Raw genomic sequence first — 27,443 nt, 5'->3', positions numbered from 1 at the left:
GTTTCCCCCATGAGACCAACGTTTAACTACTTCAGCCACAGAATGTAACCCTAATTCTGCATCTGATCCAAGGAGAGGCCACAGCCCTGCTAATTCCGTGTCTGTTTTGTGTGTGTGTGTGTGCAGGTGCTCCCTGCTGGGCTTCGACCTGAACCGGCACTGGGCCAATCCCTCTCCGTGGGCTCACCCCACCCTGCACGGAGTGAAGGAGCTCATCATCGACATGTACAACAACCCGGTGAGTGGGGACACAGCTGCTGAGCCCCCCTGGTGCTGGGGGAGCCACCCCTCCACTGCAGGAGAGCAGGGAACAGCCGGGCTTTGGCCACGGGAAGCACCAGAGGAGGAGAAAGCGCGTGGAATGATGCTCAGCTCAGATTAACTATGGAATAATTCTGAAAGCAGGGCTTAAATTCAGTTGAGCTGCTCTCATGCTCTGAGCAGGATTCAAAACAGCAGGCCCCCCAAATTGAATTAGGGAATGGCAGCAATGCTTAATCCGGGGCTCTGGCAGTGGTGGCTGTGTGGTGTGCAGGGCAGGAGGGGGAGAATGTGTGCAAATATTATATAAAGACACACGCACACGCTCATGCTCACTCAGAGAAGCAGAGGTGTTCTTGAAGGTGAAATCTTAGCTAATCAGAGGAGATGGATTGAGGAGAATATGGAGAAGAGGAGTGGGAGGGAGGCAGACAGCTATTGAATGTTTGACATCAAGGCGCGGAAGGATTATTGAACGTGGCACCTAAGAAAAACTGCTGGGGAAAAAAAAATGGATATGGGTAGGGAAAAAATCACTACCAAAAAATAAGAGGAGATTTTATAGATTATTATTTTTTTCATTATAGTATTCCTGGTATTTGTCTTTTCTTTTTGCTTCTCACAATGGAGAGGGAATTTGAATCTTTAAGCCCCTGAAGTTTTGCTAATTTTTCCTTTTGTTTTTTCTTTCTTTCCTTTTTGTTTCTGTGAAAAAAGAACCTGGCTAGCCTTGCTAATAAAGAAAGAGGATTCTTACCCCTGGCTACATCATGTATAGGATAAGACCTCCTTTAATTTAACTCCTGGTTTTCCCAATACATCTTAATTAGACTTTTTATCTTCCAGTAATACCTGTACAGAGGAGTTTTTAGGTACAAGGAAGATAGGGTGATAGATAAGATCATTACATATGGACTGGAATCCAATTGCATGAAAAATATTTTCTTAGACCACTAATTGTTTGGCACAGAATTTGTCTTTCTATTCAGTTTCTGCAGCACCTTGCACTGTGCATTGTGCCTCTGACCGAGGCTCCTAAGCTCTATTAAAGTGGTAATGATGATGATGGAAAGGCACAGAAAGGAGCTTTGAAGCCAGCCTGGTCTTTCCTCTGTTTTCTACCTCGAACAGCAAAATAATTTTTGTTCTAGTCAATGGAGTGAGCATGCAGATTGCTTTAAGAAGAGGTTTCTTCCCAAGAATGAAGAGGTCTTAAAATATTACAAGAAAGTTGGGTGTAGGGAAGTGCTTGTAGCCAGTAAGGCAACGAATCCTGAAATTATGAAAAGTCACTGTCAGTAAAGTAAAGCTATTCTTGGAGGTAGGGGGAAGTTCTTTTCAGCTTCATCACATTCTAAGGAATCTTTGAAAATTCTGGTAGCTTCCAGCTGTCCTATGTGTGAAGAATGAATTAATTTGCTATGGTGGCTAAAATGAAAAATCAAAACCAAAACTGTTTCGTGAGAGCTAATCTGAAATGGAAATTTTTTTTCCTCCATTTTTCTGTCTCCCACTCTCCCCAGTGATCAACCTGAGATGAACCAGTTCCAGTTCATTTCTTTCTGAGGGAAAGAAAAGGGAGCTTTTTAAACATTTAATTTTCAAAGTTATTTAATTTTTTAAAATTACTTTTTTAGAATTTTTTTTTATTAAAGTACCAGCAAAGTTCAGGTTGCTCTTCAGAATTCCATCTCTTAGTGAATTAGCTACCCACCAAAAAAACCTTCTTGTCTGGCCTTGTCAACACCAGCCTTTCTGGCAGTTTCAGGGATGCTCAGCAATGCAATGCAGTATATGGGATTACTGTTATTTTCAGGAAATACCAGATACTTATTCCCTGTGATCCCAGTAATATTGGTATGAAAAGACCATACCCAAAGTGCTGGGACAAAAGGGGGAGACAAGCCAGGTGCCATGACGCTGTCCTTGCACTGCTTTAGCAGTGACTGCTCCTATTGAGTTATGACAGAGTGCCGGAATAAAACCTGCTTTGAATCCCTTCAGGCAGCTAAAAATGTTAGGTGCTTTTCAGGGGTAGAATGTTACTTTCAGATGACTAATACGTGATGGATGGCTGGCTGCACGCACAGGTGACCTGCTGCAGGAGAGCTGGTGTCAAACCGTGTCACATCAGGCATTTTGCATTGGAACACATCTGTCCTGCCACCCCCTCCCCATCTAAAGTCTTCCCACACTGGGGAAAATGAAATGAAATGCAAAACCCAATTCCCTGAGGAATTATGTAATAAAAAAATAACCTTCATCCCTCCCATTGCAGACAAGATCTGCTGTGAAGGGCTGTCCACAGAAGACTGGGTTGTTTAAAGCAAGGGGAAGTTTGGCTTCATGTTGCCATTGCAGAACAGCTCAGTGCAGGACTTTTAGACGTATTCATTCCCTTAAATCACTTAAGGAAAATTAGCTGCCATAAGACCATAAAACCATGTTTTAAATATTGCTGCATAGGAGGATTTTTCCTCTGCTCTGCAGTATGGGAGATAAGCTCCTTCCTTTGAAAAAAAGTTCATTCTGGAGCAGGGAGGATGAGTGACACAGAAATAAGTGAAGTGGGTATGAGGCACACGCACAATGCCACAGCCACAGAGATTCCAGCACTGAGTGTTCCAAGGCTGCGTGTTTGCTGTAGTTACTGTATAAAAATAATCCACAGCACTTGTGGTTCACTGTTCTTCTGGGTTTTACAAAGTGAGCTTATTTTATTTTATTTTTAAAGTGTTTCAGATTCCATAAGGACCACATTGCCCTTGGGGGGAATGGATGGGTTGAGAAATGAGAAACAATACGAATTTTGATCTCCACTGACTTTGACTCAATAACTCTGATGATCTGTGCCATCATGTTGACCTACATGGAGTGAGGGGATATTCTCAGCTGTTTCTAGTGGTATCAGTCTTGCAGATGAGACTGAAGTGATAGTCTCCTCTAGATCATGTGCTGCTGGCTGGGGCTATTTCAGTTCCCAAGCCCTTTTCCGGCCCATACTTGAGCCAGCAATGTCTTCCCATCACTCCACCAGTTGATACCTGTTGATGTTTTCCCTGTCTGTGCTGGAGCAGGTACCAGAATGATCTCAGAGCATGAATGTATTGTTTAAACCAACTCAGATGGCTCATGTTTGCAGTTTGTTAAAGCATGTTCATGTGAGCCATTCCAGCACCCTTTAAAAACAGATTTAGTGAGTGCACTCACTGTCAGCTCAGCCCCCTTGCTATGAGCATTGTGTTATGGCCTTTTTCCCCAGGGGCTGGTGTTATTCTCCCTTCTAGACCTCTCCCTCACTGAGTTCTCCAAAGGAAAACTCCCACACAATAAGCAGCTACTCAATGTTTTACCTTCAGTGTTCATTGTGCAGCCTTGTCCTGTGTTTGCTGTGCCCTGTGCAGATCCTGCTCTGAACACAAACTGTTCATCTCCTTGCGGGCTCCTTTGTTCTGCTCACTGCTATACCTTGGGAGCATTGCAGAGCTGTGGATTATTTCTGGGGAGGGACCCCTCTGAGAGACAAATGTTTCATCCTTGTGTGGATAGGAAGCAGTTATGATCACACCTACTCATTGGTGATAGATGGTATAGAATGCCTGGAATCAGATTTATTTCATGTCACTCAGCAAAGACTGATACCTGCACTGTCTTGTATTTACCCCTTGCTTCTGCATGGAAGATTGGAATTGACTATTTCTGTCATTTGGTCCTCCTAGGACCTAGGAGACGAGGAATAGGCTGTGACTGACCATTTGGGATGAATCTGTTTCAAGTCATTTGCTCCTCCCAAGTGAAAATGCAGACATGGGATTCAGGGCTCCCAAGCACTCTCAACACTGGAGTTTGTGTTCTTTCTTCTGTATTTCTTCTGTTCTGCCTGTTTTCCGCCTCCTGTTGAAATGAAGCTGGAGTCCTACAAGCAAATGATTCCTTTGCTAGATGCTGTTCACCTTGTGCCCTGAGTGAGCCAGAGACCCATCCAAAACTGAAAAAAACAACTTACCACTTAATGGATTTGCCTCTTAATTAGCATCTCCTTTGTCATGCACGTATATACTAAAATTTAAATTATTTCTGCAAAACTGACCTTTCTTTATCCATTCCTGACTTTGGAGTGCTTGATGTTGCATACTTTTAATACTATTCTGGGTGAAAGTTTTCAATGCAAAATGAAAGCCCCAGCATGCTAAACTCTGAGTCATCTGCTGGGCTGGAACCTTTAGATCCACCACACAGACATCTGCCACAAGGGCTGACGAATTGGCTGATAGAGGATGGCAATCTGCAATTGCTGAGGACAGGAAAGAGGGAGGGAAGGAGCCTGAGGGCTTTGGGGGTATCTGCTGACAGCAGCATTAGTAATAAGGCAGGATGAGTAAACACAATACTGTAGGCATGGGGAGGGTTGATATTTAAGGGTAAATGACACTTTTTGTGTTTTTGAGGATTTTTTTTTAAGATCCTGTGTGCAGGCTCAGATTTGAACAAAATCATTATTTTCCAATCTTCCTGTCTCTGAGGAGGCCCAGCTTTTGATCCAGGTAGGTTTGAGTGGGCAAGCAGTACAGGGGAATTAGCCTGGTAAGTCAATGTAACTGGATTCTTCAGCAGATGATTGTGTTCCTCTTCAGAAAGAGAATATATTTGCTTTCTTCCAAAGTTATTGAACATACAGTCCACTGGGTTTGTGTTATAATCTCTCCTCAGACCCTTCTTTGGAGGCTGATGGGTGTCCTCCTTGGGCTGAATATCCTCAGCACCATTTGGAGTGCACTGTCAAGGAGAGGAGTTGTGATTGTGCAGGAGCTGTGGTGCTGTGGGACTGCTCCATGTGCAGCACATGCAACCCCCCAATTTCCCCATTATCCTCAACTTTTGCCATGAAACAAATCAGGATTTTTGTTTTTTCTCTTATCCCTGCCATATTTTGAGAGAGGCATTCTGTTTTTATGGAAATCTAAGTCACAGAATATAGACATAGAATCTTGGAACTGATATTTTGCAGGTTGCAACTATCCCAAATCAACATTGTTTTGCCTTGGACAGTGCCACGTTCTTCACCAGACAGCTCCACATTTAGAAATATGCAGTTGGTCTCCAAGATATGTGTGCTTTGCTAGCAGAGTGACATAAATTTTATTTTTGTCAGTCCTGTAAAGTGTGTCAATCTCAGAGGCTCTGCTTCCACTCATCTCCTGAAATGATGTTGTTAGTATTACCATCAATGTGATACTGGATATTTGACAAGTAAAGTACAACAACAGATTTTGCAAGGTTTTCTCATCAAAACTGTACATTTAGGTTTCTTGTGCTATAAGCCCTCAAGTAGCATTTTCTAATCTAACATTTGAATGACTGCAAGCAATTGTTTTCTCTTCAAAAACTCTTCTTTTCCCTCATCATCTCCCCTGCTCCTGTTATAAATCGGAGCAGCAAACTCGAAAATATTTCACTGGAAAATTATAAGCTCATTCTCATTCTAGCTGAAGCCAGTTTGGATGTTAATAAATGTTTGGAAAGGCTGTGAGTTGGGGTTTGGTGTTGCTCAGAACTCACTTGGAGCCAAACAGATCAGCTGAGGTCTGCATCATCTGGTGTGGGGAGTCAGAGCAGATTAACACAGGGTAATGAGCTCTGTAGCATCACACACTACCTGGCTCCATTTTGCTGTTAGCAGAGCTCTTTCACTTCTTTCCTCTACTAAACAACTTAGTAGTAGTGAATAATCATTTTTAACTCAATCTTGAATTTTAACAGCCCACTAGGAAGCGATACTCAGAGAGTATCAGACACCCTGGGCTGTCATTTGTACCTGATGGTTTTCACTCCAATATCAAAACAGCCATTGCCAGGCATCATCTTTTGCCAACAATCCTTGGGATAATACAGTATATGTTATTCTGAATTCTTCTTAGGCACAATGGCCAATGTGCTGCCTCTTATTTCTCTCCTTCTGAAACTGGAGGAGGGCTCCCCTCTGCTCATGCAGTTGTGTGTTCAGCTGTGATAGCCCTGCGTCCATTTGCTAAGGCAATGCTTCATGTTTGTGCCACTTTGTTGGTGTTGCAGGAGTGCCCTGTACCACTTCTCTCTTGCAAGTCCCTGTTGAATGAAGTGTAAATCTCAGTATTTTGAAAATATCATTCTTCTCCTGTTGAACAGGAGCAAAGGCAACTTTTCTTTCAGTGCTGTAATTTAGCAGTCTAATGTACCCACCAAAAGCTTGCGGATTTTGACTATTTCACATCTTCCTGTTGGACCAGCATAATCAGAATTACTAATGCTCTAGCTGACATTCTACTTCATATAGGCTGTTTAAAAGTATTCCCATTAAACTCCACTCATTGTTAAATAAGGATAAATTTGGTATCTGCTGACAGAAGCAAGGGCAGTGTGCATGATCAGTTTGTTAGCTATGGCATTTTCTGATAAGCAATCTTATCAGTGAGCGTTCAGAAGAACTCCTCAGTTCCTTTCATGCAATTTTAACAATTGTACTTCCTGGAGTAAACATTCTGTCTTGATCTAGTAATATGTTCTGTGTTCATACCTGGTGAAGCAGCTTCTGATCTTAGCAACTTTCTTCCCACAGCCCTTTAAACACACACAGTATTCAAAGAAACTTGCAAATAGCAGAGCTGGTTTTACACTAGAACAGATTATTTGCTGGTGATGCTGAATCTTTGCCACTGGAGGGTTTTATGACAGGTATTTATTGGAAAAAGGTTAAGATAGAGTTAATTCCCTTTTGAGGCAGTTGAATACACTCAATAAACTCTACAGATTTCCTTCTCATCTCAAATTAATCTATGATTTTTATCCCTTCCCTTTGATTTGTTTTCAACATGTAAATCTTCATAAATATAAATGTATATATAAAAGTGAATATATAATTTATTTGGTAACTTTTAGGAATCATTAACACTGTTAGATGAAGTTCTACCTGTAACTGTGAACTCCTTGTTAAAGTGATAGTCAAGGAAGGGAGTGCTATTCAGGCCAACCAGTGCTAATAGTCTTATTTTTTGCTGAGTAAAATTTGTGTTTTGAAATTATAAATCACATTTCATATAAACTAGACTGGCTTTTTGGCTGGTTTTGTTTTGTTTTGATCACACTTGCATGTTCACAGTCTAGCTCTGGATGATGCTCCACTGTATTTTTGTGAAATACTCCAGAGTCTCCAGGAAACAAGTCTGAAATGTGTCTACAGATACAAAATTTCTCTCTGTTTGCACTCAATCATTTTGCTAATCATTTCATGGTGGTAATCTCTGACACAGGTTTTGGTTTCTTTGGTTGACTAGGTTGAACAGTTTTTTTACTATCCCTTTTGATAATGTTTTTATCTAGAATAGGAACAGTTTCAGATAAAACCAATAACACAAAATAGAATGAAATGTTCTAATCCCAGTGACTAAAATTTTCTTTTTTTCAACACAGAAATGGCCAGTTCTCATTTGTACCTGACACTTCTAAGCTGTTCTCCATGATACCCAGACACCTGCATGAAGCACTGCAGACAAATTAATGTGTGGATCATTATAATATCTCTAGATAAGTGTCCCTTTACTCAACTCTGATATTCTCACAGGTTTTGTTATTTCCTGCATTCTCTCTGTGATGTGGGGTGTCTGTGTGTAGTACCTCTGGTACTGCTCTAAACAGCTGAACCAGTTTTGGGGGATTTTTTGGGGTTTTTTTCCAGGAGTTTGCCATTCTGAGGAAATTTTGGGGGGTTTTATTGGGTTTTTTTTCCTTTTTTTTTTTTCCAGTTTGCTATTCTGTGGAAATTTTGGGGGATTTTTTTGGGTGTTTTTCAGGAGTTTGCCACTCTGAGGAATCTCTGTGAGCTGCTGCAGTTTGTTTGGGGCAGGCATGTTAGTTATGACCTCCACTTTGCAGTGATCTACTGTACACCTTATCTTCTCTTCCAGGTGTTTTATTGCTATTACATGGAACTTATGGTGTTGCTTTCTTAGTTTTAGCTCAGCATCTCAGTCTCTTTCCATGGCTCTTTAGGGCCTTTAGTCAAACTCCTCTCTTTTACCTTGGATCAAAATATTATCCATCAAAGCTTTAGTATCCTCTCTACCATCAAAACATGGTTGTATTTTCCTGGGATGTGCCTAGGGGGCTGAACACAATTCAAATATCCCTCTGAGGAAATAGTGTCTCCTAAAATAGTTTTTTGAAGACGTACAGCCATGTTTTCTATTTTTCTGGGGGCACCTGCCAGCCCCCTGCTGATGAATCAGAGCCATCTCTTCAAAGAATTTACTCCTTGCCAATGCAGGAAAACATTCCCTTTATATAATACATGTATTTTTTTCTTGGACTGATTGTACAAGAGGGGTTCAGCATGGATTCTTTTCTCCTTCTGTTGCATCCTCTTCCTGCTTATACATTCTGTAATTTTTACAGATGTGATGTTATTGAATTCCTCTTATCATCTGCATTGGGGAGAGAGGGTTTTGGATTTTTTAATTTTAAGTAGCATTAATCAGGGAGTGGCTGACATGTTCAGTGCTGCATTGAGAGTTTCCTTGAGTCTGGGAGATATCGTTAAGCTCCTCCTCAGTAATTCTGGTTTCATGTTTCTCCTCCCCTTCTCAGTTTTCCAGCGAGACACGGGAGTTTGAGATATTATTTTTTTTTTTAGCCACTTATGAAAAACTCCCCCTTTGCTTCTGCTCCTTCCCCAAGTGCTTCTATAAAGTGGGTCAGAGCCAAGGTCACTGCCAAGTCTGCTTCAGTGCTTGCATTTGAACTGCTGAGCACTGAGGAGAATGAGCTCCTGCACAATGCAGCACTCAATTCCAGCTGCCTCTTGCCAGGGCTGCTCACAGGATGCAAGTGGAAATGCCTGCAATGAGCTGATCCATTTTATTTTCCCCACTTCACAAGGTGTTGGGACCATGCCCTTTGTTCCGTTTCCCTGGGATTGCATTTGCCTTTTAAGACACAGGGGCAAAGTCACTGCCAGGGCTTTTTTATTTAATACAAAAGAGCTCTTAGTATTCAAAAATGATTTAGAGACAGCTGGCCAAGTGTTTGACCTAACTATGTCTGTTCATGCTATTCTACTGGTGTGAGATAGCAGTAATAGAGCCAGTGGACAATTAGCCCAGTGCATGCAATGAAGATGGGTAAAGTGAAATGCTGGTTTTAAATGAGAATATTGACATAATAGCATCTCAATCAGGCAGCACTGGAATAGCAGTGTAAAATTATACACTAATAACAGAGGGAACCAAGCCAGCAGAGGAGTGACATTACAGTTCAAAGAAAGATCAGAAGCAAAAAAGAGAAAAGAAAAGAAGAAGAAAAAAAAAAAAAAAAGGCAGGGAATGGAATTGTATCAACAAGTACTGAAAATCCCACAATCTCTGTGCATTAAAATTTCATGCCAAAATGGAATGGTAGCACTAAGCAACTTTACTGTCATGCTCAGAATTGCCACACAAGCAATGAGGACTCAAAGAATGTAATGAGAGGGCCTAATTAAGGGTCATGATTAAAATTGATGTAGAAACCACATTTATAGACTTTAAAAATGATGTCTTCTGGAAGCAAGAAATCAAAGAGCCCGGAAGAAAAGAGTATTTTTTTTAATTTATCCCTTAGTGAGGATTAAGTCTTGATTGAAGATAGAAATATTCCATAATAATAAATATAAACATGGTCAAATTCATCATTCCTGATGGAATATGAAAACCAGAAAGACCTTAGAAGGGCACATACTTCTGAAAGGAGGCCAACATAAAATGGAAAAGAAATCTAAAAGCAGTAGCTAAAAGGGCAAAACAGAACAAAATAACACTTTGGGGTGACATGGCAGCTATATAAAATCACCATTGTAGGATGCATTTTTGCAGTTTTACCTTTATAGAGTGTGTTACACCTATTTGAAAACCTCCAAAACTTATAAAAGGTTACATGAGAAGTTAGCAAAGGGGATTATTAGACTGAAGAAGGTCATTAGCTTTAAAGGACACCCTTTGAAGTCTTGCCCAAATGAACTAAGGAAAAAAAAACCACAGTACACTCTGGTAAGTCAAATGCAAACCCATAATAATAGCAGACAAAAACAATTTTGAAGAATAACTTGCTGAAGGCATAAAAACTAATAATAAAAACTTTTTCAAACACATCAGAGGCAAGAAGCCTGCCTGAAGGTCTATAAGGTTGATAGATGATCAAGATGTAGAAGAAGTGCTCAAGGAAAATAAGGTCTTTCCAGAAAAGCTAAATGAGTTATTTGCTTTGGTGTTCACAGTGAGGAGCCTAAAGGGAATTCCCAAATTAGAGCTGCTCTTTATGGGGGACAAGTCAGATAACATGGATAACAGTGGTTTAATGGGAGTTTTCATTTTTGAAGGTGGAATTTATACATCTGCTACCCTTTTTTGAGGGGTTTGATGAGCATGAAGATAAAGGCAATCGACCTGTTGCCTATTTTGAATTTTTGAAAAGCACTGGTAAATTTCTAACCAAATGATTTTAAAGAAGTGAAGAATCCAAGTTTTCTTGGACGATCAGAGCTTTTTTGCTCATTTTTGCTTTTAGTTGCATTGTTTCCTTAAACATCCTGTGCTGCCCACATCCAGGGATCTGTGTGGCTGCTCTTTCATGAGCTTGTGCATGGCAAAGAAAAGACAGCTCCTCTGACACAGCCTCTTGTACTATTCCCTGATTAAAGCAGCTGTTTGATGGCTGGATTGGCACTATCAGGTTTGTGAACAATCAATAGTGTTTTTTCTGCCTAAAAGAGGGCTCTGTTCTGTCCTGTGTACCTCTGCATCCCTCCAATTCTGGTGCCTGGGGACATCTGAGTTTTAGTGGAGTTACTTTTCAGTGCCATACAAAAAAAAAAGGAAGGGGAAAAAGAAGTGAAACTGTGTTTTGATGGGAAACGTTTACATACTATATGATTTCCCTGGATAAAAGATCATTATCCTCAGGGGAGGCCATTATTGCATTGTCTTTGTGACAACATGCAGAGGTATAGGATGGGCCCACTGATTTCTTGGCATATGCCACTCCAAAATAGTATTAAATCCTGTAGACAGGATTCTCCACTGCTTATTTTTTGTGCCTGGTTTATTGTGTCAACCAGAGCCCGTGCCTGAGAACAGGAATCCTGTGAGGAAAACAGAGCAACTGCCTCACAGCTGAAAGGAAGGCAACTAATGGATCCAGTGGGGATATTTAGGCAGATAGGTTTTAGTTACAGAGTGAGTGACTAGAGCTGAACGGATAATTCTGCTTCCCTTCTGCAAAGTATAATAGATACCCTTTATGATTTCAGGTTGCCAGAGTCTTTTCCTTTTGCAAACTCATCCTATGAGGATTGTAACGAAGCAGAGCTGCTTCCAGAGTTCCTATTTTCCTTAAACCTGAAAAACTGCTCTTTTATTTTATAGACATCAAAAAATGGCTTAATGCTGGTAGCATTACTAGCTGGCTTTTGCAGGCAGCAACCCTGCAGTTTTGCATATGTTTTCTTGATCTAGAGCCCATTTTAAGCTGTTGAATGGGGTCTGTGTCTCTAATGTTCCCTAAGTGCAATTATGAAAAGAAATTGCTTATTTGAATCATTAATCAGTCTCTGGATAGCTGCAAGTTCTTATATTTCATGGCTGGTTTCCATGATGTATATGACCTATTCCTAGCATTGCTCAAGCTGCACTGGAACAAGACTTAATTCCTACTCTTGTTAAAGCTTTTTTACTGTCTTCCTTCCCCAGTTTATGCTTAGAAACTCTCCCAAACCCAGAGGACCACTATATGCAAACCTGCTGCAAAGGCTCCTCGGACAAGAAAACTGAATTAGTAGCTTAAATCTTTCAAGTTAGGGTTACAGGACAGATCAATGTTTCCTATGTGGGTGCATTCAGTCATCTCTTCAGAATCTGATTACTATATGCCTTGTGAAAAATCCAATTAAAATTAATGTATTAATTAACAGAAGTTTAATTTTCTTCTTGTCAGGAGATACATCATGATGTTGGAATTTTACCACATCAAAGTTAGCAATAGTCCCCATCTTAAAAGTATTTTGAAGGCTTCTGCTTGCTGTCTTCTGCAGTGCTGACACCAGTGGATCAATAGGTTTTTAAAAGCAGACAGGAATCACCGTGATAATCTAGTCTGACTTACAAAGTACTAAATATCATCCATCATGGTTTTCCTAAATGGGCATCAAAGTCTGATCTTCCCCAACTTCTGCTGGTTTAGCTGTTAGAGAAAATGACTGATCTAAAAGAGCTTAGAGAATTTATCTCACAAGAGCATCTGGAATATCAAATCTTTCTCCAAATATCTTCAAAACTCCATTCCTGTGCTGGTAAGGTGGTTTTCTTTAAAAGAATTATTTTCTTTCTGAAAAAAGAAAAAAAATTCTTTTTCTCCTCAGTCATCTACCTTCTGGGAAGTGACATATAGGAAACTGCAGTGTAGAGCTGGATTACTGAGCTGGGTCATTTTGCTGGCCTGAGCTGCAGAATCTGACCATCCTTTATGTGATAAATCTGCCTGAGCATGCTGAAAGCCAGGGACACTCCAACCTGTGAGCTGCCTCCTTCATTTCTGTGCTGCTTGTTTGTGTTCCAGGGTGACTCCTTTAGAGACAATGGTGATAATTATTTCATTATTTCTTAAGAGGGATCATATTATAAAGACTGATAATCCTTGATTCCCATAAATGTATATCTGGGAGATTCAGAGAGTTTCTTGAACATAAACAGCAAAATTTAAGTTAACACACACCATGGAGCATATAAGCAAGAAGGAAAAATCAGCAATGTGTTTGATACTGCTGAAAAGGGAGCTCAGCAAAATCATGTGTGTGCCAAGTTTGCTCCCTCCTTCATGCTGGTGTTTTTGTCTGGTATATAATATCACAGGACACTTAGGTTTAGGAAGGATCTACAGAGATCATCCAGCCCCCTCCAAGGCAGGGTCACCTGGGCAGGTTACACAGGAACAAATCCAGGTGGGTTTGGAATGTCTCCAGAGAGGGAAATCCATAACCTGCCTGGTTAGCCTAACCCAGTGCTCTGTCCTGCTCAGTTGTCGCAGACATCTTTTTATGAAAAATCCTTTCCTTAGGATTTTTCCTCCTGAGAAGCTGAGAGGCCTCAGGAACAAAATGTAAACATTGATTATCTGCTGCTGTGGAATGCAACAGGTGCATCTGTGATTGGTCTCACGTGGTTGTTTCTAATTAATGGCCAACCACAGTCAGCTGGCTCAGAGAGTCTGAGACAGATCCTTTGTTATCATTCCATTCTATTCTATTAGCCTAACCTTCTGATGAAACCTTTTCTTCTATTTTTTTAGCATAGTTTTAATGTAATATATATAATAAAATAATAAATCAAGCTTTCTGAAACTTGGAGTCAGATCCTTGTCTCTTCCCTCAACCTGAGACCCCTGTGAGCACTGTCACACTCAGTGTGCAGAACTTCTTCTTTGTGCTGAGGCTCACCCCACTGGACCTCCTTGGCCACAAGGACCCTGCCAGCTCATAGTCAAGATAAACCCTTTAAATGTGTTGATATACGGAATTTAATGGGGTGTTTTGGTAGTTTTGGTGCTTTTGCCCAACTAACAACACTGCATGTATGTACATAATATGTAATGCTGCTAGGATTATCATGTGATTTTGTTAAACATGTTGTTGCTTTAAATGTTTTTGTTGATAGGCTGGCCCCTCAAAGTTCCGTTTTTAACTGTGAGAATATCTTGCATTTAGGTTTTGATTTTCAACAGCACCCTCTGAAACAGAATCCTGTCCTGTCTCATTATATCTTGAAGACAAACCTGTGAAGTTTAAATTCAAGTTAGGAATCAGTTTATCCCCTACTGAAATGTAGTCACCTCTGGAAAAGACCCCATCAGCAGAGCACTGTTTGAAGGCTGTTTACTTAGATGTGCATCAAGAAAAATCTATTTCTGTTCTGAGCCCAGCTATTCTATTGTTTTGGTTTTTTTTGAAAATAAACTGCCTTCATCTCAGTATTGGTCTTCTGCTAGGGTATTTGTGGTGGTTTATGACTTCCCCCAAAAAGGGCTCACTGTAGAATTAAATCTCAGCAGGAGCAGATTTAATCCTCCCCGATGACTTGTAGTCCATGGAAACTTTATTGCCTGTGCTTGGTTGGTGAGTCTGCCCTTCAGGAACTGGATGTTCTCCTCTTGCTGCAGTTAACTCATGCAATAGAGACAGCCTTTTATTCTGTTTATGTCCCTTGATAATGGCTGTATTGATCTGGCCTGATGTAAGCAAAGGTTCACAGTTTGCCCAATGTTGCTAAGGGTACCAGACTATTACTGCCACCAGCAGACACATTCCATCATCCCTCAGCCACGGTGTGTGAAAGCTGGAGCAGCAGGATGCCACATGTTGGTGACTCAGGAAAATGGCATGTGTCAGAACCTGGCATATGTCACACTTGGAGGCTGCTAAAATTAAAGTATATTTTTTGTCAATTTTGTTTTGACTGCCAGGCAATGCAGCAAGGTTTAAAGGTTAGCCTAATTTTCACTTGTTTGGAAACATAAGTCACAGTGACAACGGCGTGCAAAACCACCTACAAATTCTGTTTTCAAATAAGTGAGCATTTCTTTCTTTTAAAAAATTATGAAAGTGGCTGAAGCTGCCCTGAGCCAGGAGTAAGAAGGGTGAGGAAGGTAGGATGTTGTCCAGCCTGACAGCTCTGGGCAAATTACTTCATCATCTCCTTGCTTGTTCAGTTCAGCAAGGAATTTTCACTAGAAAGCAAAAGCCAGGAGAAAAGGTTTTGATCCTGAGTTTTTACTTGCAGCAACTCCAAGCAGAGCTGCAGGAGTGGGAACTGCTGAATCTCCTAATACTGCTGGGGGATTTGGCTCTTTGTTTAGAAAACAATTTATGTCTGTGTACTTGATTTTCCTAGCACAAACCCCCAGCTGTCCCTGGAAATAAGAAATAATATTCCAGCTCTGCGATGATGAATATGTCTCACCATGACAGAGTATTTTGACCTGTTTTAGTCTGTTTTAAAAGCCTGACACCATAGCTGGGAAGGGGTGGTGGTGAGAGAACAGGATTAACTACGAGATCAGGAGGTTGGGTTTTTTCCCCCAGAATTCAAGGTGGAGGATAGATTATCTGATTTAAAGTGAAAACTGTTTTCATCTTTTCTCCTTCTCCTTGAAATGCTGGTTGCTTGATCCCATCTCATCCTGGTTGTAGCCTGTTAATTCCATTCTCCAAGTGGTGTGGTTACATTCTAACGGGATTAGGGGAAGGGAGGGAGTAAATGCTCAGGTGTCCTCTAGAGACCCTTGGAAAGGGGGATTGGGAGTGGGCTGCCAGGAGAAGTGGTGCAACCAGCCCCATCCAACCCTATTTACAGTTATCATAGTAGTGGATTGCTCTCTGCAAAACCAAGTATTTAGCAGTTATTGTGTGTTAGTCAAATTGAGGTATACCACTGTTTAACTAGATATACCACTGTTGTATTAGATATACCACTGTTGTATAAGGTGGGATTCTGGACAGAGTGTTTGCAAACGAATTTGTTGATTTCAGCAGTGTTCTAATAGGAAAGGGCAATGAAAATGGATATCAGACATTGTGATTTTATGTTATTAGTGAAAATAACTTCAAATGCAGCTTGCTAGATCTGAAACACCGAAATCCATCCAAGTGCAGCATTATTTTAGTTTTTAGTCTTATTTTGAGAGTGCTGGTATCTTTGACTGAAGTCAGTGGAAGCTGTAAATGATCACTGTGACTGCTTTTAGCCATGCAGATTGATTTTTTTTTTAATCACCTGAACCATTAATATCTGTGCACTGAGAGCGATGGGGAAAGCGTTATGTGTATGTGTCTATACATATTTTGCACCTATAGTACGTTTTATGCATTGTTTTCCTGTTGATTATGCATTTTGCAAAGGAATTTATCTGCATCTCTTCCCCATGGAGTTCAGATGTATGATTGGATCTAGTAGTGCTGCAGTTCAGGGAGAGGTTGGAGCATTTGAAATAAAGCTTGGGAGCCATTCACCAGGCTATTGCAAAAGCTGTGCTCTGCACTGGGTACCCAGGCCCAAAATTCCAGGGAGGAGCTGCCATCTGGCTTTGCAGGCTGGCCAGCATCAGGAGGGTCTGTGCTAACTGGAGCACAGCCCCTCAGTCAGCTGTGGGAGCCATCCTGCAGGAACCTGGGCACTGAATGCCAGGGCTGAGAGGAATTTTCCTGCTCTGACTCGTGTGATGCAGGGCACTGCCAGCTGCCACCCGCGCTCAGCAACCTGTAGAGAGAATAAATAAATAAATAAATAAATGCACTTGGGCTCACTGCCTCTGTACCCCAGCTAATTTTGTTAATAACCAAGTCAATGTCCTCCTGAACCACACTGGGACTTGATGGGGTGTTTTAGGATTTTTATCCTTTGGACTGGAAATGACAGAACAGACTGCAGACAGAGCATATTGGATTATCTCCTCCTAAGTGCAGATTTCACCTCACTATAGATTTGATCAGCTTAGTAGAGTTGTTGTAGTAATGCACAGGTGAAGCTATTTCACTGTATGAAAGGCTGTCACTTCAATACACAAAATAACTAGTTCTGCTAAGCAAGCAAGTGAATGCTGTTTAGATGTCTCTGAGCTTTATTATTTTAGTACCAGTAAATTCCATTTATTTTAACTTTCCTCTGATCATCTGGAGTGATTGTATAGCCTAAGCTTTTCTCACAGTGCTACTCAGTCCCTCTACATTAAAATTAAAGGAGAGGAGGAGGGGGAGATACAAAAATTCAGAAGGCAAAGTGACTTATGTTTAAAAACTTAGAATGTGGAAAGAGCCAATTTGGCTGTAACAGTTTGACATCAGAAATTGTATTTGCAAAAGGAAGATATTTTTAAGAGGATCTACTTTTTTCTCCCTGTTCTCAATACCTTTAAAAATGCATCTGGTAATGGCTTTCAGAAACAGCTCTCGGACAGGATATATATGAAAAACCTTGCTGAAATTTTGCTGAAGGTACAAAAGGACAAATATTCAGCCAGACAAATGGAGACAGAAGGGCACAGGGAGGATGTTAGCTTTCCCCTGAACTTCTTGTAGCAGTAAGCATTTTAAAGTCATTTTGAATAACCTCATGGAATATGAGTGAAAACAGCTTTACTGTACATTGGGCAATAACTGACCAGGCTTGACATATTTTGTGAGTTGACACCCTTGAATGTAATAAAGTGCATGGATTGTATTTAGGAGCAAAATAAATAACACACAGGTTATTAAACTCCCTGTGTTATTCATGACCATCTTGCATTTAGCAAAACTTTCCTTTCTGAAGTCTGCTGCAAGCTGCCATGGGAAATCTGGTCTGTCTTGGGGGAGCAGTGCAGGAGCCCAGGGAATGCCACAGCAGGCACATGACTGGTTTTAGAGCATACAGAACCTTGCTGAGGCATTAGGGTTGTGTGCTAAGAGCACAAAACCATCTGAGAAATAGCTCATTACACTCAGGGGAGCTGCTGATTATTCTTATGGTATTCTAGGAGGGGGTGACCAGCCTTCCTCTGCAATGTCCAGCCAAATGAGGAGGAATCTTGAGACAAAAAACTCCACTTGTCTGTTTTTAAAAGTGTGTCAGGCAGAAAAATTAGTGACAAATTTTGCTTGAGGGGCTGCCTTGTGCCAAGTGGCCTCCAGGTATGCAGTCACCTGGCAGCAGCACTTCACTGCTTGAAGGGATCTTAGAGGTATGTGTGAGGGATAGATAAGGGTGCTTGGGAAGCAATGGCATTTATTCTGAATAAAGATGGATCTGCAGCCTCCCTACTGGCATGTAATCCTTGCAGTTCTGGGGTTATTTCAATCAGCCTTAGGAGATCTGCTCTTAAATCTGGCTGTCATTCAAATGGATTTGGCCCCTGCAGCAGTGCCAGGGCCACAGCCAGCTGTGGAGACACTGCTGTCTCCACCACAGCACATGAGGCATCAGTTTCTCTGCTAAGCTGTACCTACAGAGCCAAAGGGAACAGGGAGGTGAGCCTAACTTGATGGGAGTGGAGAGGAGCAGTCCTGAACCAAATAAAGCATGTTCCTTTGCTGGAACCATTGGGCATGTCGTGGGTGACTGAGTCCATGCAAGGAAAAATAACTATTGTTGTGGCCAAACCTGCCTATTTTGGAATTTGGTCAGATTCTGTCCCCTTGTTAACTGTATGTAAACTTCAAAGCTTATAGCTGACACATTTGGGCAGTTAGAACATTCCAGCTCCCCACTTTATCATTTCTAATCAATCAGTGCTTTAAAATTCAGTTCAAAGTTTCCCATCCATCTCACTCTGGACCAGGTGCTGGGTTCAGCCCCCCAAGGGCAGTTTGTAAGCCCTGACAGCAGGAAGGGGATCTTGCTTTCCTCCTTGTGAAGAGCATCCTTTGGCAAAGGAAGGTGCTGATCTCTTCTGCTGTAGGTAGACCACAGGCTTGAAAATGTCTTTTCGCTGGTGCAACAAATGTTTTGCTTTGTGCCAGGAACTGGCCTGTCCCTTTGGACATGGGATGAGCAGATGCCTAATTAGCCTATTATTTACCATGGTTGAGATTGCTGAATTTTGATGAAAGAGGCTTTGCTTTAATCACTGATTCATGACACAGATGCTCATATCATGCATTAGGCTGTTTAACCTTCCACAGATATAGTTGTCCCATGCACCCTTTCATAAATATCCTGGCAACTGCCCTCTCTTCCTGCATTCTCTGTGAGGGAGAAGCTTGGGAGCTCCCAAATTGGTCCTTAGTGCTGATAATGTGAATATTGAATGCAAGCAGCAGCCACTGAATGGCACCAGGGCACTGGGTGGCTCAGGCATGCACTGACAGCTTTTAGGGAAGGAAGAGATCCCTGTGCTGAGGTGAAAGAGGGTTGTTTTGAATCCTGCCATGCTCTGTCAGCCTGGAGAGCTGAGCTGGGGCATCCCAGGGAGCAGGTCTCTCAGGGCATCCCTGCATTTTTGGGCAGCTGTAAACACAGGAGATCATTTAGATGGAGATGAAGTCATCCCAGACCTCCTTTCTATGGCTCCAAGTGTGGTTGTGTCAGACCCCAGCACCCTGACTTGTTTATTTTCTTCTCTGGAATGAGTCCTGGAGAAGGGGCAGTGCTTCTCTGTCACAGGCTTTGAGGAAGGTGAATTCCCACATGGAAATAGCTGCTCCTTATATTCTCTTCTTTTTGTCTCCACTTCTGGACTGACTATACTTTGCTACCAGAAAGCCTGAGGATAACATGAGATTTCCATGTCAGAGAGAAATTCATCTGTGGTGATGAGCAGAGCTGTGACCTCATGGGCTGGGCTGCTCCCTTCACTGTGTCCATCCAGGATGCTTCTACATCAGGGGGGATCCTTCAAAACCATCCAAATCTGATGTATGCCGGTGCCAAACTTCTGCAGAAAGTGCAGCAGAACAATTCCCTGATGCTATCTGAGGGTCTGAAACTTTCAGAGAATCCTCTTCCTCAGTAATGCCAGGCTTCCCCAGACATGATCCTGAATTTGGGAGTAGATTGTCACAAATACCCTTCAATAGGTGTCAGTAGGAAAGCAGACCCTTTTTAAAAGGCCTTTCCAAATGGATTTTCAATCCACCCCTTGGCACCCATCTCCCCAAGACACATGGGCTCTCATGTGCTCCCTGCTCCATCAGTTTCCTGCTGTACATCCAGAGCTTGGAGAGTGAGGAGCCCAAAGAGGCAGAGCTGTGAGAAGGAGCTGGATAAACATCGATTTTGTTTTAAAATCTGAATAATTGTTGGGTCTGTACTGCTGGGAAGAGAAAAGGAGTTAAAGATTTGCTCTCTGTTTGGTGTGATAAATGGCAAATTCTGTGTAATACCAATGATGGATGTAGCCTGAAAGGTCAGGGGAATTCCCAGCACAGGGGCTGACCTTTATTTTACTCAGTTCTCTGCACTGAGTTTAGAATAAATTCACCAGTTAGAAAGAATCTACCACTGGAGGTTTTATCTTTGTGTTTTACTTTTGAATGAGCTCTTTAAATTCTTCTCAGGGATTTTTTTGTGTGTGTGTGTGTGTTTTGGTTTTTTATTGTTGTTGTTTTGGGTTTGTGGTTTCTGTGGGGTTTTATTTTAGTTGCAGGAGGAGGTGAAGAGAAGGGAAACATATTTTGAAAATTATTTGGAAGATTTGAGAGGCCAAACAAAGAAGAGACACTTTCTTTTTTGGAGCTTTGAGATTAGTCATGCTGCTGCCTGTTTTGGAAAAGTGTTGATATAATAGCGAGCCCAATCTTGTGCGAATATGTATGGACTGATATAGCTTTCTCTATGCTGCATAAATCCTTCCAACTGTAATAAATGGGAAACATTTTATTCTGAGAAGAGCAATTATCAGAATTCAGCATATTTCTCCCCCTCCCTGTCACCTAACTCTGTGCTGTCTTCCAGATCTTTTTTGACTTGCATAAGCCCCAAAGAGAAAAGGATTTATTTAGTGTTGACCAAAGGTTTAGCAGAATAAGTTTACAGAAATAAGTTAAGGGGAAAACTTCCCTTAGTATGGGGGTTCTTTTTAGACTTCTGGAGTAGTCTTCCAATTAAAAGGGAAAAAAAGGAAATTTTTCTAAAAGCCTGAAAACTGGCACAGAGAAATTATTTGGGTATTTGCTGTCAGGATGACCATGGCCATGATTCAGTTCTGTGGGGATCACTAGGAGGGTATTTCAAGTAGAAGATCCTAAATGAGGGGCTGTGCAGTGGTGGAGGATGTGTTGCTGCAGCATCCCAGGTACTTCATGGACACTGGTGGGCCCAGCCTGCAGTGGTACCCACTGTGGCTGCATCTCAATGCTTGTAATTCAGCTTGTTTGCAATTCAGCTTGGCTTGGGCACTGCTCTGGATCCTCTGGAACTGATGCACAGCAGCAGCTGAAGTCACCAAGAGAGGACAGAAAGGCAGCATGAAGCTGGAAATGTTGCTTAGCCAGGAAAATGATTGTGGCTGTGAGGGTTGAATTAAGAGCAGCCCTTTCCCAGCCCTTTCCTTGCACACCATTGCACAGCAGTGCCTGTGTGCAGCACTTGCAGGGTCTGCAGGCGGAATCTCCTCACAAAAACACAGAAAAGATTTTCTGCACTGTGCAGTGAGGCCTTTGGGAGATGTTAAGGTGTTCTTGTGGGATGAGGTATGATGTTCCTGTGGCTGCCACAGTTTCAGAATAGAAAACCCCCAAGGTTTTTAAGAAGAGGTAATAATTTTCCTTAGCCCAGCTGGTATTGTTGGAGAAGTAAGACAACTTTGTCATTGTTTTGTGATGCAGACACTCTGCCAGGAAGTCACATCTTATGAATCACATCTGGTCCCTGGAGAGCTGGGCTGGATTTTCACCTGGGAAAAACAGATTCCCAAAATTCTATTTAAATTATGTGTATTCTGGTTTTCTAACCAGGTGTTCATAACAATTTGTCCACAGTTTTGGGGAATACTGAATGCAACTTACATCTTTCCCACATAGTTTGGTGCTTGTGAAATAGGATGAAGGGACCATTTTTCTTTCCAAAAAGAAGTCCCACAGGTGGAAAAGGTGAAGAGCCCATAACATCTGCTGGACTTTATTGGCTTCTGCCCTTGGACAGATCCTTGAATCCCCTGAGAGTTCTGTGGTTTCTCTGCCCCAGTCTTACCCTAAGGAGTTTCTAATAATTCAAAGCCTCTGAACATACTGAACACACTCAGAAGAGCAACCCAGCCCTAGAGAACGCAGCAGCTTTACCAGTTTGGAAGCAGCCGTGATGAAGAGCTTTCTGTTTTGCAGATTTAAGTTTCAGTTTTCTATAACTGGGTGTTAACTCTTTGCATACTCAGGAGAATTTGTCTCTCAGGAGAAACCCCTAACATAATCCCACTGCAAAGCATCTGGAAACCAGGAGGCATTGCAAAACAGCCCCTTCCCTTTTCTGTTGATTAATAATCCCATTTATCTTTCAAATTACTTCAAAAACACTCATCTGAGCACTGCAGAAGATACCACTTTCAGTTTGTACCATTCAACAGGCATCATTCCCAGAAAACACCAGGTTGGCCTGTTTCCAAGAAAACTATGTTGAAAACATGATAGAAGAAATATTAAAAAAAAAAAAAAAAAAAAAAAAACAAAACAAAAAACAACAAAGCAAATGAATGAATTCCTGCCTTTTGCATATTGCAATTCCTGGAAAGAATTAACTTTGACCAGTTAATCAGTACTAACATTTATTACTCAAAATGTTATCCCTTTTGATTTGACAGGATTGTTTTGGATAATTTGTCAAAGATGACAAAAAGGCTCATATGTCTCTCATTCATTTTGACCTTTCTTACTATTAGGAAATTAATTTCAGAACTGAAACAAATGTATTAGTGTTGTCATTTAAAAAAAAAAAGGAAAAAAAAAAATGAATACCTTGTCTTCAAGCTGTTTCTTCATATTAATCCATCACACTGTAACATGATCGCTTTTTGACACATAACATCTTACCAAGATACTTTCGACATTCACACCAGCTCTTATTAAATACTGCACATAAATTCCAAGTGCTGGAAGTTATTGATAAAAAGGGGTGAATAATAGGGAGCGTACATATGGGAAACACAGGGAGGAGAGAAAGGTTTTCTTTAGTTAAAAGGTTTGTCTGAACATGTGGTTTTGTGATTGTCAAGGGTAAAAACAAGCAAATAGTCAGTTTCTCCCTTGATAGGGTTTTATTTTGAAACTCACAGAAGGAATAAATAAAAACTTCCAATCAGAAGGATTTTTTTACTTAAAAATGTTAGCTTTTCTTTTTGTTTTGGTTAGTGGAAACAAGTTTTAATCCAGTCAGGTTTAAAGAAAAACAAAACAAACCTGCTTTTTCCTTGTTGTTGTTGCTGTGGTTGCAACATTTGTTTTCCTCTATTTTATTGTAATTTTTGCTGCTGTTTACCCATAATTCCCACCACATCTTCCCCCTAAATTGCCTGTAGCTCTTGGAAACGTGTTGGTAGGCACCTCACTGAAAAACAGTCGTGAGTGATTCCTTTGATCCTTTCTGTTGCATATCAAAGCAAGCATTTGAGCTATATGGACAAATTAAATGATGCTCTACTCCAAGACATAAAGAACTACAGACTTGCTAAGCACTGGTGGCTGTCAAGCAGAGTCACTGGGTAATGTTGGATTGGAGTCACAATTGTTAATGAGGGCTCAAGCCTGGCTGGGGTTGAAGTCCAGGTGAAATCTGAATAAACACTCAAACATGTGGATGCATGTTCAGAAGAAATTTTATTTAGTTGTGCTCTTTGTATTGGTAAGTCTGTAAATCTGGGTTTCACAGCTTTGGAAAACTTTGGTAAGGGTCAAGATGCAGAAAAGAATGGGGATCACACTAAGATATTGTTGAGATGCCTTTTTATCCAACACACTTAGCGTGCAATGGGCTCTGGCTTTACATTCATCATGCAACCATATTATTGAACCTTAACAGCCTCTTTGATTTGTGAATTCCAGCTTTCCAACAAATCCACTTAATGTGTGGAGTTTAAATCTATGGGTTCGTGGGTAGACTGGAGCAAAAGGGTCACATCAGCCACAGTTTAAATACCATGTGGGTAAATCAATCAAGTATTATCACATCAGACCAGCCACATCTATTATTTTGCAGAGATGAGTTCAGCAAAGTGCCAGTTATGCTCTGTGGACAGTTATGTTTATACAGCCATCAGCAGCTGCTGCCTCCCATTTCCATGCTTTAAATGGAAGGCAGACTCCTGAAACTAAAGGACACATTTTATTACCACTGGTGCTGCTGTTCTCTTGTGCAGCGAGGTCAGAGTGAGGAAAATGTTGGGAAGGATTTTTAGTGAAGGGTATAAAACCTTGATAAAGGGAAGGGTGCTGCACAGGAGTGGAACATCTGTTTGCACAGAGACATTTTGGCATTAGCAAGGCAAGGTGGGGATGCCCGGCTGTTTCAGCTCCCATGGACACTCCCTGTCATATGTGTGTGTGTGTCCCACCTACCCCAACCTCATAATTTGCCATTTGTCTTCAATCCTGGCATTGTTTTGGTCATGCAGAGGAAGGAAAGACCATGTGCCATAAAGAACTGATCATTTTCCTGTCTGTGTGAATCATGTCTTGGATGCATGTAGAGCCCTGGAGCCAGGAATCCTCTCCTGGATGGGCACCTCTCTTTTCTCAGCATATCCCGTTGGAAAATTTGCTGGTGGTTTCCTGTAAGACCAAATGCATTGAGCTCTGTGCATTTTCTGGCAGACAAAGTCAGTTTGAGTTGTGGGTATGTATTGCTTTCTGAAACTGAACCCCACCTCCAGTCTACATCACTGCAATTGTGATGGGGAAATGCAGATTATTGTGAGCCACCTGGGCTGGAATTTGGGTAGATTTGTCACTTCTGTAGCAACTTGGAAGACAGGAACACTGCTAGATTAACCAGTTCACCCCCACAGACATCCATGTTGTTTCTTACCCTACTGTGTTTTTGGGTTTTTTAATAAAAACCCACTTTGCTCTGTTCTAACAGCTATTTCCTGTACTCTCATGAAGAAACCCACAATCACATTGATATTTACTCAAATAGTTAATGGTCACAAAAGTACAATTCCGTGTACATGCACAATGCTCTGCACCACACACACATACATGAAAATGGCCATGTTAAAACAGTATAAGGAGAGTTCTGGTCCTAAAGGTTTTCTTCTTTGTAAAGCCTTTGCCATACATACTTTAGTTTTTATTAAAATAAATTCTCTGTGGGATATTTAGCTTCAGCAGAGTGTAAGGATTTGTTTTGGTAGCATATAAGAACAGAAAAATGGATTTTTGCATGAAATATTCACTTCTAGACAAAAGGTTTTTCATTTCTTTTTCTTATCATGGGCTTTTCATCCAGAAGCACTCAAGGAATGTGGGTGGGTGTGTGGTACTCCTTGAGAGTTCTTGGACAGGGCCTGTCACTCTGTCCCCAGTGCCTCCTCAAGTCACTTCTGACTATCCTGGAGAGGTAAAGCCCCAAAATAACATCCTTCCTGCCTTCCCCAGCAGCATAAACCTGAGGAAAATTCAGGTTGGAGTCCAGACCCAAACTCCTTGCTCCGACCCTTGTATGCAGAACAGAAATAGAAGACATTACTCAATTATTTCCCCAGCTGTGCATCCTTCATGCAGGTGCTTTCTCCACTTGCACCGAGCAAGCAGCTGCAATGTTCAGCCCCTCAAACCAGAGAAAATGCTAACTGTTCCTTTAAAACATCTGTACAGTGACTTTCCTTTTCCCTTGATCCTGCTTCTTGCTGCCATCTTCCTAACAAGGGAGTTGTTACCCAAAGACTTGTTATCCCTCTCTCTGCTGATGACTCACTTGACAGCTCTGTCTGTATGTAAATTAACTTTTTTTTTTTTTTTTTTGCTTTATTTTTTATCCAGAGGCATCTTGGTTTTGGCAGTCTCATCAAAAAAGCATATTCTGTTTTAAATTACTCCCAGTTCTCTAAAATGTCTCCCACACAACACTTAAAAATCATTCTTTCTTCTTCTGATTGGGAATTTCAGCAACACTTAAGTCTTAAAATAAATGGCTTGTTTGTGGTTGAATGCTTCCCTCGTGCAACACCTTTTGTTATTAATATCTGCACATCTGTTTGTTTAATTATTTGATCTCCTGCATGAAACCAAAAGTCATAATTTTTTTAAAAGTTGGTGCAAGCTGATCAAAGAAAATCATCTCATTTGGGGTCACAGCAGCTTTCATTCCCTCGCCTTTTGGGCACTGTTCCAACGTCAGTCACTTATCATAAATAATCAGTTTCATCAGGTTGCTGCAGAGATTCAGCCCGCTGCAGACAACGCAGAGGGTAAATCTGGCCTTAACTCCAGGCTGAAAGTGGCCTTTCAAAATTAATTTGGGGATTTACAAAGCGACAGACAGGCTCTCCTCACCAGCCGGGCTGCTGCTCCTTGTTGTTGCTGGTTGGGTGTTTTTTTTTAATTGCCTAGTTAATATAATCTGACACACTTCTAATGGCCCGCTGGTGAGTTCAATAGGGTAGTGGTTTTCATCAGGTGCTGGTAATAGTGTAAAGGAGCTTGGTTTAAAACCTGTTAAGGATGCAGCAATCTTTTTAAAAAGCTCACAGTTAGCAGCTCTCGTGGAGCCTGTGCTAAAGGATATTAATGTCAGGAGCTGCTTTGCTACCAGAGGCTCCAGCTGAGTCCTGCCTGCTCCTGTGTCCCTTTGGTAAGTAGGAAACAGTGAGCCCTTGTGACAAGTTCTAAGCTGGGGCTTTGGGATGTAGAATTTCCAGCTGAGTCTGGGGCAGAACAAACTGGGTTCTAGAGGAGAAGCCCCACAGAATATCATGGAAACACTGATGGGTTTGGTGTGTGAAGACCAGCTGCCAGCCTGAGAACAGGGATGGATGTATTTGGGGAGAGGTTTTCCAAGGAAGAAAATCTCCAGCTGCAGAGAACATGCCTAGAGAGGTGAAAGAACCAGCAGGTTGTATGTTTAGAAGGTCAGGTAGGAACTATTCAAGTGTACTCCATCCTCTTGAACCTGGGTCCATTATGATGACAATGACAATTTAGGGTATTGAAAAGTTTGCTGTTTCTCCTGTTGGAGAGCTTTTTAAACACTGGTGCAAAGAAATGACCATTTTTTAAGTCCTCAAATACCCCCAGCAGCTACTGTTGTCTTTATTTCTGATCAAGGAAGAGCCTGTAATGATGGCTGAAAAGTATAAAGTCCCAGTGGAGAGGAAGGGTTTTCTCAACCTGTGGTTTCTTGTAGAAATATATCGCTTCTTCAAAAATGTTGGACAGACTGCTAGACCTGGGATCGTTTCCCATTTGTGCACAATCTTAATTTCCTGTTCTGCATTTTGCCTCAGTTCTTATGGTGGTTTTGCTTAAGAAATTTAGGCATTCATTGAAATTTCTTCTGCTTAGCAGTCCTCGTTTGGAGTGAAAACCTGAAATAATTCTGCCTTTCCCTAGGATATGAACTTGCCTTCTCACTTACCTGAAGGGAGGCAAACATCACAAGCTGTCAGCCCTTCTTTGCCTTTGCAAATAGGGATGGATCAAAGCTATGGTTTCTTTAGTTTCAAAATAT

The 27,443-nt window shown here is 41.4% G+C and overlaps 1 protein-coding gene across 1 annotated transcript in view; it reads left to right on the top strand.

Annotated features, from left to right (window-relative positions):
* Positions 1-27,443, top strand: part of LOC131559671 (cytosolic carboxypeptidase 6-like) — a 205,540-nt gene that overhangs the window by 60,764 nt on the left and 117,333 nt on the right. The window contains exon 4 of the mRNA XM_058808088.1: positions 127-238. Within this exon, the coding sequence (XP_058664071.1) occupies positions 127-238 (112 nt within the window). The remainder of the gene's footprint in view (positions 1-126; positions 239-27,443) is intronic.

The sequence above is a fragment of the Ammospiza caudacuta genome, chromosome 7 (assembly GCF_027887145.1).
Source record: "Ammospiza caudacuta isolate bAmmCau1 chromosome 7, bAmmCau1.pri, whole genome shotgun sequence".
Lineage (NCBI taxonomy): Eukaryota > Metazoa > Chordata > Aves > Passeriformes > Passerellidae > Ammospiza > Ammospiza caudacuta.
Note: the sequence above shows the minus strand (reverse complement) of the source record. Positions and strands in the feature narration are given on the sequence as shown.